Genomic DNA, 13,064 nt, shown 5'->3' on the forward strand with positions numbered 1-13,064 from the left:
GTGCACACATAGGAAGTTGAGTGCTATTAGAACTGGCTAGAAATCACCGATTTTCTTGGATAAAAAAATAGGAAATTAAATTTCTTGAGAAAGTTTGGTTAGCAGAAGGAATCCACAACACTGAGTATATCCCTTTTTCAAAGCCGTCTTGTCTATGATCAAAGCTGGTTTCAAATGGGAAAATGGCCTTTTAGCAGAACTAAAATCTCTACAGAGGTAAATTATGATGTACACTTTGCTGCAGGACTGATTAATGTATTCTGATAGCGGAGAAACCCCAGCTGTCAGAATACAATATAGCACAGTGGGGAGGATTCCTCCATCCACCTTGCTTGCATGGTGGATGGTCAAAAAGAAAGAATCTATGGCCAGCTTTACACTCTTGCTTATTGTCCAGTAATTAAGAAATATTTTGTGGATACAAGGCTACAGCATACAGTAGATGTGCAGTGAATACAGCAATAAAGCTTAAGCTGGCCATACATTTTTTTCATTTAGCCAGTAAGTTGAACAGAAAAAAAAAAAGATCTAATTCCCCCATGCCTGCTGACCAAATACTGATCCATGTATGGGTGCCTTTACATTCAATTTTCTACTAAGCCATGCCCATTGAGCAGTAAAATGCAGCCACAATCTGCAAATCTTCTCTTTTTGGTGCGTTTGAGCGTGCGTCATGCCAGAATCCTAGCAATGCAGCTAGTATAGTCTAGCAAAAAACTAAAAATTAATTCACAAAGATAGATTACAAAAGGTAGTGCAATGTAGTCAAGTGGTACACTGTGTAGCATCACAGCTTACCCACAGCCTGGCTGAAAAACTACTAATGGGAGAGATCTGTGCTGTCTTACCTATGATCTGGGAAGTTGGGTACTCTCATCATTACTGTAACAAGTGCTCTCCCTCTTTAAAGATTGCAGGCTTTCCACCAGTTGCCATAGCAGTTGAGCTTGGTGCTGCTGCAACAGGGGAGGGAGAGCACACTGTACATGCATGAGTCTTGAAAGAGGGAGAGCTCATATTCCAATGATGCAGAGAGTGCGTCCAATGTACAGGATGTACAAGATCATAGCCAAGACACTGCAGACCTCTTCCATTAGTAGTTTTTCAGCCAGGCTGCTGGTAAGCCACAATGAGCCCACAGGTATGGCACTCTAATTAAATTCCAAATTGTAAAGCTATAAGTTGTTTTTAAAACTACTGGGGACCTGAACTGCATAGTGCACTGTATTACCAACATTAACTTCGTCTATAAAGCCAGGAGCATGCTGAAGCTTGTGAGCTTGGTTTAAAACGAATTGCCATGATGTGCAGGACACGTCCCTGGCAGTCAAAAGGTTAGAGGAAGGACAAAGAAGACAAACTATTAACCCGAATGTTACCTACCTGTCCTATCTTCCTCTTGATGAACACTAGGTTGTACAGTGAAGCTGGTCTTTGTTGCCAACTTTCCATCAAGGACAGACTTATGGGAAATTGCTTTCTTGTTAGCAACTTCTAGAAGTAAAACAAAAGGGTAAAAAGTACAAACATGAACAATATACACTGCTTTCTAAATACAAATTATTCATGTCGGGAAAAAGTGGCTTTTGCCATTAGTATACTAGCCAATTTTGGTTTATTCTTTTATTATTTAATTCCAGTCTACAAAAATATGTATTTTAAAATGAAAAAATTAGTCTCTTGCCAAACCTTTCTAAATAACATTTTGCAACAGGAAACAAATTTTAAAAGCTTTAGTTCCACACCCACAAACATAAGGCCAGCAATCTCCACATGTATAAAACAAAAAAAATTTAAACCCTCCCCAGCAGGTGTCAGTGCTGGGGGAATGGCAATTAAATGCACAACTTCAGGATAAGCAAAAATTGCCTAAATACAAGAGGCATGTGCTTTCATGTTGTGTGTGTGTGTGTGTGTGTGTGTGTGTGTTATCCGTCATATCTGTGCAGCAATCCAGTGTGAAACTTTGCCTCTGTGCAGGAGCTTCCTGTAAAAAGACCAGTAACTGCTGCTCTCTCTCCTTGTGCAGGGTGTCTGGTCTTGTAACTGCCCCCTCCCCTCCTTTATTTTCTGCAGGCAGGCTGTAGCAGGTGGACCAGCAGGGTCCTCTGATAGCTCTGCTCTCTTCACAGACCATGTAAAGCACAGTACTGATGTCACTGCTAATTTTACAAAGGCACACAAAAAGAGGATGGATATCCTTTGTGGCTATTGAGGAATTTACAGTATTTTTTTCCCTGGAGCTCATATTTAAAAAGTGTTCTTTCCCATGGAATTGCATGCACTGAAGACCGCTCCAAATGCAAGAATTTGACTGCAAGTGATCTCTATGATTAATCATTGTGATAAAAAAGGAAAAATATGTCTACAATCTTTCCCTGATGCCACCTACCCTCTATTTACAGCTTCAGCAGTAAGGATTGAAGGAGATCTGTGTAAAACACAGTCACATTGAAAAACAATGTACAGAAAGAAGCAATAAAAGTTATTAAAAATGAATAAACTGGGGCCAAAACCTGGGCAAGTTGTGCCCTTTAACAAAGTGAAACCAGGATTATAGGAATACCCTATGCTTGCTTGTTATGCTTCTGAAGGTTATTTCTAAAATGGCTGCCGTTTAACTTTCGGCTCACCACAAAAGAAAAATCAGCACCTCTTGCCCAAAGAAAGAAAGGAAAAAAAAAATAGCTGTAAAAAAAAAAAAAAAAAAAAACATCCACAAAATAGTACTTTTAGCAACACGGTACACACTAAATCACTAAATACATGTGTAACATGTAGAAAACAAAAGTGGAGTTTGCCTTTAACCACTTCAGCTCCAGAAGGATTTGCCCCCTTAATGATGAGGCCATTTTTTGTAATACAGCACTGCGTCGCATTAACTGACAATTGCACGGCCGTGCAACGCTGTACCCAAACAAAATTGACGTCCTTTTTTTACCCACAAATAGAGCTTTCTTTTGGTGGTATTTGATCACCTCTGCAGTTTTTATTTTTTGTGCTATAAAACAAAAAAAAGACCAACAATTTAGAAAAAAAAAAAACAAAAAACATTTTTTTTTTTACTTTCTGCTAGAATACATATCCACAAAAAAAAAATCGCAATAGGCATATATTGATTGGTTTGCGCAAAAGTTATCGTGTCTACAAACTATGGAATAGACTTAGGGACTTTTATTTTTTTATTGTTTTTACTGGTAATGGTGGCGATCTGTGATTTTTAGCAGGACTGCAACATTGCAGCGGACAAATCTGACCCTAAATGACACTTTTTGGGGACCAGTGACATTATTACATTGATCAGTGCTTTAAAGATGCATTGATCAATGTAAAAATGACACTGGCAGGAAAGGGGTTAACACTAGGGGGTGATCAAGGGGTTAAGTGTGTTCCCTGGGTGCGTTCTAACTCTAGTGGGGATAAGCTCACTGGGACATGACAGAGATCACTGTTCCCGATCACTTGGAACACAAGATCTCAGACATGTCATTAAACAGAACGGGGAATCACCTTGTTTACATAGGCAGTTCCCCTTTCTGCCTCTGTACTGTCAGGGCTGGGCTCAGCCCTTCCTTCTCAGAGCTGGTCGCTCAGCTGTCGGCTAATTGCCAGCTCCTATCTCTCCACAATTACTCAGCTGTCGATGATATCCTGCTCTTCAGTCCTGCCTACTTAAGCCGTCCAGTCCAGAAGATCTCTGCCTTCGCCTTGATCAACATCACAGAGACCATCTCCTGCGTTCCCGTTTAAAGACTTGCTTGGCTGACATCCCTTCTGGCTTCAGATCCTGCTTGCTGTTCCACTACATTGATCCCTGACTTTATTGGCTTGGCTGACTATCTGTTCCGGTTACTGAACTTTGGCTATGTTTTGACTACGTTTGTTCTATTTGCTTTTATTATTAAACATGTGCGATTTAAAGCGGGATTCCACCCAAAAGTGGAACTTCCGCTCATCAGATTCCTCCCCCCCTCCGGTGCCACAGTTGGCACCTTTCAGGGGGGAGGGGGGTGCAGATACCTGTATAATAGAGGTATCTGCACCCACTTCTGGGAATAGACTCCCGCGGGAGTCACGCCCCCTCCCGCACTCCCCCGCTGTCTCCTGGGAAACACACAGGTCCCAGGAGATAGCGGGGACCACTAAGAAAGCGCAGCGCGACTCGCGCATGCGCAGTAGGGAACCGGGAAGTGAAGCCGCAACGCTTCACTTCCTGATTCCCTCATTGAGAATGGCGGCGGCAGCACCCGAGGACCGAGGGATGATTCGGTCTCAGGTGCATACATCGCTGGACCCCGGGACAGGTGAGTGTCCTTATTTTAAAAGTCAGCAGCTGCTGACTTTCAAAAAATTTTTTTTTGCGGGACTCCCACTTTGTACTTCTGTCTTGGTCTGATTTCATGGTTTCTGACATGTACACAGCGATTGCGGGTCGCCAGCGGACAGAGTCCGCAAGGCGCGCGCCCGTTATCCTCCTTGCACGGACCGACATACAGCTACGTCGGTTCGCACAGGAGAGCCGACCTGCCGCAGTATATCTGCGTGAGCTGGTCAGAAAGTGGTTAAAGCATATCTAAACCCACCCTGAAAAAAATGTAATATATTGCAGATTACCAGTCTTTAGAGATAGTGGCTGCATCAAGTTTTCTATTTTCTTTATTTTCTCCTGGTAATCCTCTGAATAACAAACTTCCTTTTTCTACGTGTCTACCTTTCTTTTCCCCCATTGTCCATTGCTGTCTTTGTTCATTTCCGTTACAAAGTAAATTTGTGGAACTAATAGTTCACACAATAAAAAGGTTTTGTGCTTTCCTTAAAGCGGACCTTCAGTCGTTTTTTAAATTTTTCCATCTATTAAATCTTCTGACCTTGTTGTTTTAACTTTGAATAGTAAAACATTTTTTTCTGCCAGTAAATATCTTATACAGACCTCTTCCTGTTTCTTGTCTGGTAAAAAGCCTAGGCTTATGACATCATGCACAGCTCTCTCATTCACCCTCGTGAGAGTTTGCCAGGAAGGGAGGGGGGATGAGTCATAAGAGCAAATGAGAGCTGCAGAGCTGAAAGTGTGTCTGTGTAAATCCAGGAAGTGAACAGGCAGCAGCTTCAGCTGCCCACAGTTAAAATGGTTGCAGCCAAACTTAGTGGGTGGAGATTTCTGCAGCATATTTGGCAAGTACAGAATCACAGTATATATAAAATAATATGTAAAGTGGTTGGGGGGAAGCTTCAGAATGACAAATATGTTTTTATTACAAATTATGTGAGCAGACTCTTTAACCACTTCAATAGTGGGCACTTTCCCCCTTCCTGCCCAGGACAATTTTCAGCTTTCAGTGCTGTCGCACTTTGAATGATAATTGCGCATTCATACAAAACTGTACCCAAACAAAATTTTTATCATTTTCTTCCCACAAATAGAGCTTTCTTCTGGTGGTATGTGATCACATCTGGGGTTTTTATTTTTTGCTAAACAAACTAAAAAAGACCGAAATTTTTTGAAAAAAAAAAAAAAAGTTTTTTTTGTCTGTTATAAAATTTTGTTTTCTCCTTCACTGACGGGCACTGATGAAGCCGCACTGTTATGTGGAATTGAATGGCACTGATAGGCGGCACTGTTATACAGCACTGATGGGCACCGATAGACGCATGCCTCTACCCCTGATCTCTCTGTCAAAATCAATAACACTACATTCAGCCCGTCCCCGCATGCCAAGGTCCTAGGTGTAACCCTGGACTCTGGAGTATCCTTTCGGCCCCACATCCAAACACTTTCCAAATCTTGCCGTCTCAACCTCCACAACATCTCCAAAATATGCCCCTTTCTAACCAATGACGCCACAAAACTCCTAGTTCACTCCCTGGTCATCTCCCGCCTTGACTACTGCAACTCCCTCCTCACAGGATTACAGGCTATCCCCCCTTCAGTCCATCATGAATGCTGCTGCCAGGCTCATCCACCTTACAAACCGCTCAGTGTCAGATACCCCTCTCTGTCAATCCCTCCACTGGCTTCCACTCACCTAACAAATTAAATTAAAAATTCTAACAACTTACAAAGCCATCCACAACTCGGCCCCCAGCTACATCACTAACCTAGTCCCAAAACAACAACCTACTTGTTCCCTTTGTTCCTCCCAAGACCTCCTGCTCTCTAGTTACCTCGTCACCTCCTCCCATGCTCGCCTCCAAGACTTTTCTCGAGCCTCTCCCATCCTCTGGAACTCCCTGCCCCAATCTGTACGACTATCTCCTACTCTGCTTGCTTTTAGACAATCCCTGAAAAACCTTCTCTTCATAGAAGCCTATCCTGCCCCCAAACAACTGTACTTTTACTTTCTCCATCACATCATCCACCCACAGCTATTGCCTTTTGTATAACTTGACCCTCCCTCCTAGATAGTAAGCTCTAACGAGCAGGACCCTCTAATTCGTCCGGTATTGAATTGTATTGTAACTGTACTGTCTGCTCTCATGTTGTAAAGCGCTGCACAAACTGTTGTCGCTATATAAATCCTGTATAATAATAATAATAAATAACTTCCTGGTTCACGCTGTGATCAGCTGATTGGTCAAAGCTGATCACGTGGTAAGGAGCCTCCGTCAGAGGCTCCTTACTACGTTCGGAGATGCGGTGTGTCAGTGACACACAGCACCAACGCTCCCCGCACTGCGTGCCCCCGCGGGCACACGCTGGCATGTTATCCTGAAAGACATCATATGACGTCCAGTCAGGATAACAGAACCACCGCCTGGCCGTCATTCTGCTATAAGCCGGGCTGGAAATGGTTAAGCACACAGGACATACAGTGAGGGAAAAAAGTATTTAATCTCCTGCTGATTTTGTATGTTTGCCCACCGACAAAGAAGTGATCAGTCTATAATTTTAATGGCAGGTTTATTTTAACAGTGAGAGACAAAACAACAACAAAAAAATCCAGAAAAACGCATTTCAAAAAAGTTATAAATTGATTTGCATTTGATTGAGTGAAATAAGTATTTGACCCCTTCGCAAAACATGACTTTGTACTTGGTGGCAAAACCCTTGTTGGCAATCACAGAGCTCAAGCGTTTCCACCAGGCCACCAGGTTTGCCCACATTTCAGGAGGGATTTTGTCCCATTCCTCTTTACAGATCCTCTCCGAGTCACTAAGGTTTCGAGACTGACATTTGGTAACTCGAACCTTCAGCTCCCGCCACATATTTTCTATGGGATTAAGGTCTGGATACTGGCTAGGCCACTCCAGGACCTTAATGTGCTTCTTCTTGAGCCACGCCTTTGTTGCCTTGGCCGTGTGTTTTGGGTCATTATGCTGGAATACTCATTCACGACCCATTTTCAATGCCCTGGCTGAGGGAAGAAGGTTCTCACCCAAGATTTGATGGTACATGGCACCGTCCATCGTCCCTTTGATGTGGTGAAGTTGTCCTGTCCCCTTAGCAGAAAAGCACCCCAAAGCATGTTTTCACCTCCATGTATGATGATGGGGATGGTGTTCTTGAGGTCATAGGCAGCATTCCTCCTCCTCCAAACATGGCGAGTGGAGTTGATGCCAAAGAGCTTGATTTTGGTCTCTTCTGACCACAACACTTTCACCCAGTTCTCCTCTGAATCATTCAGATGTTCATTAGCAAACTTCAGATGGACCTGTACATGTGCTTTCTTGAGCAGGGTGCTGCAGGATTTAAGTCCTTCATGGTGTAGTGAGTTACCAATTGTTTTCTTGGTGACTATGGTCCCAGCTACCTTGAGATCATTGACAAGATTCTCCAGTGTAGTTCTGGGCTGATTCCTCACCGTCCTCATGATCATTGAAGCTCCACAAGATGAGATCTTGCATGGAGGCCCAGACCGAGGGAGATTGACAGATATTTTGTGTTTCTTCCATTTGCAAATAATCGCACCAACTGTTGTCACCCTCTCACCAAGCTGTTTGGCGATGGTCTTGTAGCCCATTCCAGCCTTGTGTAGGTCTACAATCTTGTCCCTTACATCCTTGGAAAGCTCTTTGGTCTTGGCCATGGCGGAGAGATTGGAATCTGATTGCTTCTGTGGACAGGTGTCTTTTATACAGGTAACAAGCTGAGATTAGGAGCACTCCCTTTAAGGGATAAATTTCAGCTCGTTACCTGTATAGAAGCCACCTGGGAGACAGAAATCTTGCTGATTGATAGGGGTCAAATACTTATTTCACCTCAATAAAATGCAGATCAATTTATAACTTTTTTGAAATACGTTTTTCTGGATATTTTTGTTGTTATTCTGTCTCTTACTGTTAAAATAAACTACCATTAAAATTATAGACTGATCATTTCTTTGTCAGTGGGCAAACGTACAAAATCAGTAGGGGATCAAATATTTATTCCCCTAACTGTAACAAGGACACCACATTTTGGACACGATAAGCAGGTATTTTCTTGTTCTAAGCCTGAAAAGTGAAAACTAGCAAAGCCAAAACACCTAAAAACTAGTAAACTACAATATATGTAACTTTTTGGGAGATTTTTATTACACTTTAACAGCTAGGGCACCCTAGATTAAACATTCAAACAAGCGAGGCATCAAGGCAATCTAATATTTTGCTACTGTGCTGATCATATTGACTGTTAAGAAAAACCTTGGACTGAATTTCATAGCCCAATCTTTTATACTGCTGTTCTTGCTGCAATCTGTTCTGATTGCAGCTCAGCGAAGCTGGCCCCCCCTACAATCAGCACAAATAAAAACTCAAGTGTGTTTCTTTAGTGCTACGTTTGTGCTGTTTTGTGCCGTAAAAATTTACATTTGTGCTGCTTTTATTTTTAAGATATTAGCAATTATTTTTTCCAGACTATGACATCACCTAGCCCCCCTACAACGCCCAAATGACACAAAACTGGTCTCGTTGGTTAGTGCTACGTTTGTGCTGTTTTGTGCTGCTAAAAATTCCGTTCTATCTTTTATCGTTTTTGCGTTATTAATGATTTATTAAAGGTCACCAAAGGTCAGTCAGCCCCCCTACAACGCCCAAATGACACAAAACTGGTCTCGTTGGTTAGTGCTACGTTTGTGCTGCTAAAATTTTTATTTGTGCTGTTATGGTTTTTAAGTTATAACAGTTTATTTTTTTTTTTCAAACCCCACTCACTTTGCCCACCCTACAATCAGCACAAATAAAAACTCAAGTGTGTTTCTTTAGTGCTACATTTGTGCTGTTTTGTGCTGCTAAAATTTCCGTTCTACCTTTTATCGTTTTTGCGTTATTAATGATTTATTAAAGGTCACCAAAGGTCACTCAGCCCCCCTACTACACCCAAATGACACAAAACTGGTCTCGTTAGTTAGTGCCTCATTTGTGCTGGTTTGTGCTGCTAAAATTTTTATTTGTGCTGTTATGTTTTTTTAGTTATAACAGCTTGTTTTTATATTTGTGCTTTTTTGTGTCATAATAATAAAAATTTGTGCTGCTTTTTTTTTAAGATAATAGCAATTTGTTTTTTTCCAGATGATGACATCACCCTGCTCTCCTGTCGCGTACCTGGTTAGTGACCTCCTGGTTAGAAAGCAGCCATGGGAGCACAGTGAGGTATGAGTGCCTGTGATCAGTCCAGTAGACTGCGTGGTGGCAGCAGTCAGCAGGTGGATGTGGCGGCAGAACCAGCTGGTGGCAGATGAGCTGGCACTGAGCTTGGCTGGTAGCAGACTGTGGGTAAGCAGCTGGAAGCAGGAGACAGATGAGACCTTGCTGGGCTGAAGAGCTGTAGCAGGCTGGATGAGCAGGATGCAGGGTCAGATGAGCCGGATCCATAATGGTCAGGCAGATCAGGCATAGACGGCACACAACAGGATAGTCGGGTCACAAACCAAGTCAGCAACAGGAGGTAGATCAGGCAAGAAGAGAAGGCAGAAGCAGAATCCAGAGACAAGCCAAGGTCAGGGCTGGTAGCAGTCAAACGGAGGTCAGGAGCAAGCTGGGTTAGGATCAGAGGTCAAACACAGAAATCAGGAATGAACACACAGAAGCGGCACACCAAATTGCAGCCTGTTTAAATAGTCTGTCTGGTGCCAGCATTGGTGACAGGCTCACGCTCATCTGCCCAGCCAGTTGCCAGTCTGCGCATGCACATATGTATGTACAGGGAGACATCATTTGTGCTATGCAAAAGCCTTCCCTGACACCCCCTACAACAACCAAACAAAATGAAAACGGGCTGGTTGGTTAGTGCCACGTTTGTGTTGATTTGTGCCAATTTACTTTCCATTCGATCTCCTTTTGTTTTTCAGTTAATGTTGATTTATTAAAGGTCACCAAAGGTTACCCAGCCCCCCTACAAGAGACAAAGGGCATGAAACTGGGCTGGTTGGTGCCTCCTTTGTGCTGTTTAAATATCAGTTCTACCACTTTTTGTTTTTCAGTTATTTACTATTTAACCAACACAAACCAACCAGCCCGTTTTCATTTTGTTTGGCTGCTGTAGGGGGTGTCAGGGAAGGCTTTCGCATAGCACAAATGATGTCTCCCTGTACATACATATGCGCATGCGCAGACTGGCAACTGGCTGGGCAGATGAGCGTGAGCCTGTCACCAATGCTGGCACCAGACAGACTATTTAAACAGGCTGCAATTTGGTGTGCCGCTTCTGTGTGTTCATTCCTGATTCCTGTGTTTGACCTCTGATCCTAACCCAGCTTGCTCCTGACCTCCGTTTGACTGCTACCTGCCCTGACCTTGGCTTGTCTCTGGATTCTGCTTCTGCCTTCTCTTCTTGCCTGATCTACCTCCTGTTGCTGACTTGGTTTGTGACCCGATTATCCTGTTGTGTGCCGTCTATGCCTGATCTGCCTGACCATTATGGATCCGGCTCATCTGACCCTGCATCCTGCTCATCCAGCCTGCTACAGCTCTTCAGCCCAGCAAGGTCTCATCTGTCTCCTGCTTCCAGCTGCTTACCCACAGTCTGCCACCAGCCAAGCTCAGTGCCAGCTCATCTGCCACCAGCTGGTTCTGCCGCCACATCCACCTGCTGACTGCTTCCACCAGGCAGTCTACTGGACTGATCACAGGCACTCATACCTCACTGTGCTCCCATGGCTGCTTTCTAACCAGGAGCTCACTAACCAGGTATGTGACAGGAGAGCGGGGTGATGTCATCATCTGGAAAAAACAAATTGCTATTATCTTAAAAATAAAAGCAGCGCAAATTTTTATTATTATGACACAAAAAAGCACAAATATAAAAAAAGCTGTTATAACTAAAAAACCATAACAGCACAAATAAAAATTTTAGCAGCACAAACCAGCACAAATGAGGCACTAACCAACAAGACCAGTTTTGTGTCATTTGGGTGTTGTAGGGGGGCTGACTGACTTTTGGTGACCTTTAATAAATCATTAACGCGAAAACGATAAAAGATAGAATGGAAATTTTAGCAGCACAAAAGAGCACAAACATAGCACTAACCAACGAGACCAGTTTTGTGTCATTTGGGTGTTGTAGGGGGGGCTGAGTGACCTTCGGTGACCTTTAATAAATCATTAATAACGCAAAAACGATAAAAGGTAGGACAGAAATTTTAGCAGCACAAAACAGCACAAATGTAGCACTAAAGAAACGCACTTGAGTTTTTATTTGTGCTGATTGTAGGGTGGGCAAAGTGAGTGGGGTTTGAAAAAAAAAAAACTGTTATAACTTAAAAACCATAACAGCACAAATAAAAATTTTAGCAGCACAAACCAGCACAAACGTAGCACTAACCAACGAGACCAGTTTCGTGTCATTTGGGCGTTGTAGGGGGGCTGACTGACCTTTGGTGACCGATAATAAATCATTAATAACACGAAAATGATAAAAGATAGAACGGAAATTTTAGCAGCACAAAACAGCACAAACGTAGCACTAACCAACGAGACCAGTTTTGCGTCATTTGGGCATTGTAGGGGGGCTGACTGACCTTTGGTGACCTTTAATAAATCATTAATAACGCAAAAACGATAAAAGATAGAACGGAATTTTTAGCAGCACAAAACAGCACAAACGTAGCACTAACCAACGAGACTAGTTTTGTGTCATTTGGGCGTTGTAGGGGGGCTAGGTGATGTCATAGTCTGGAAAAAACAATTGCTAATATCTTAAAAATAAAAGCAGCACAAATGTAAATTTTTACGGCACAAAACAGCACAAACGTAGCACTAAAGAAACACACTTGAGTTTTTATTTGTGCTGATTGTAGGGGGGCCAGCTTCACTGAGCTTCTGATTGCAACTCCTCAAACTAAAGTAGCTGTTAAACTGCTTTACTAAACTTATTTTATTTTATTTATTTCAGGTACTTATATAGCGCCGTCAATTTACGCAGCACTTTACATTTACATTTTACATTCACATCAGTCCCTACCCTCAAGGAGCTTACAATCTAAGGTCCCTAACTCACATTCATACACACTGGGGACAATTTAGACAGGATCCAATTAACCTACCAGCATGTCTTTGGAGTGTGGGAGGAAACCGGAGTACCCGGAGGAAACCCACGCAGGCACAGGGAGAACATACAAACTCCAGGCAGGTAGTGTCGTGGTTGGGATTCGAACCAGCGACCCTTCTTACTGCTAGGTGAGAGTGCTACCACTACACCACTGTGCCGCCCGAACTCTTTTTTTGTGGACAGTACTGGTGCATGCTCTGCAATTGTTTCAAACAGAGCACCTACCTGTCCTATAAAATACTTACTGGTAGCACTGAGAAGGTCTTGAGAACAATGACAGCACAGTATGAGGACACTGCTTCTCTATTTTGCAAATTAAGTTAGCCTTTTTGCAGCTAGTTTGTTGTTGTTGGGGGGGAGAGAAGAGATTACTACACAGGTAGGTTTTGAACTTTTGTGAAATAAGAGGAGCACTAAATTTCACTAAAATTCAACAGGTTAGTGAATGGATATGTTGAGGTCTTGTATTAAAAAGGGACACAGAAAAACCATAGTATTAAATTAAATCAAGAAGAAAAGGTGGTGTGGTTGAACAATAAAGTGAGCCCACATCCCAAATGATTGGAAAAATGGAGAAGGTTGCCCCTTAACGGGACTTTAA

General features: G+C 42.8%; 1 protein-coding gene across 3 annotated transcripts in view; it reads right to left on the minus strand.

Moving 5' to 3' along the window:
- The window catches only part of REXO1 (RNA exonuclease 1 homolog), a 313,808-nt gene that overhangs the window by 94,151 nt on the left and 206,593 nt on the right, over positions 1-13,064 (minus strand). For all 3 annotated transcript variants that reach the window (XR_012235589.1, XM_073595259.1, XM_073595251.1), the window contains exon 8: positions 1,384-1,494. Coding sequence is in view for 2 of the 3 variants with exons in the window: in XM_073595259.1 (XP_073451360.1) it covers positions 1,384-1,494 (111 nt within the window). In the remaining variant the exon portion in view is untranslated. The remainder of the gene's footprint in view (positions 1-1,383; positions 1,495-13,064) is intronic.

Source organism: Aquarana catesbeiana, linkage group LG01 (assembly GCF_042186555.1).
Source record: "Aquarana catesbeiana isolate 2022-GZ linkage group LG01, ASM4218655v1, whole genome shotgun sequence".
Taxonomy (NCBI): domain Eukaryota; kingdom Metazoa; phylum Chordata; class Amphibia; order Anura; family Ranidae; genus Aquarana; species Aquarana catesbeiana.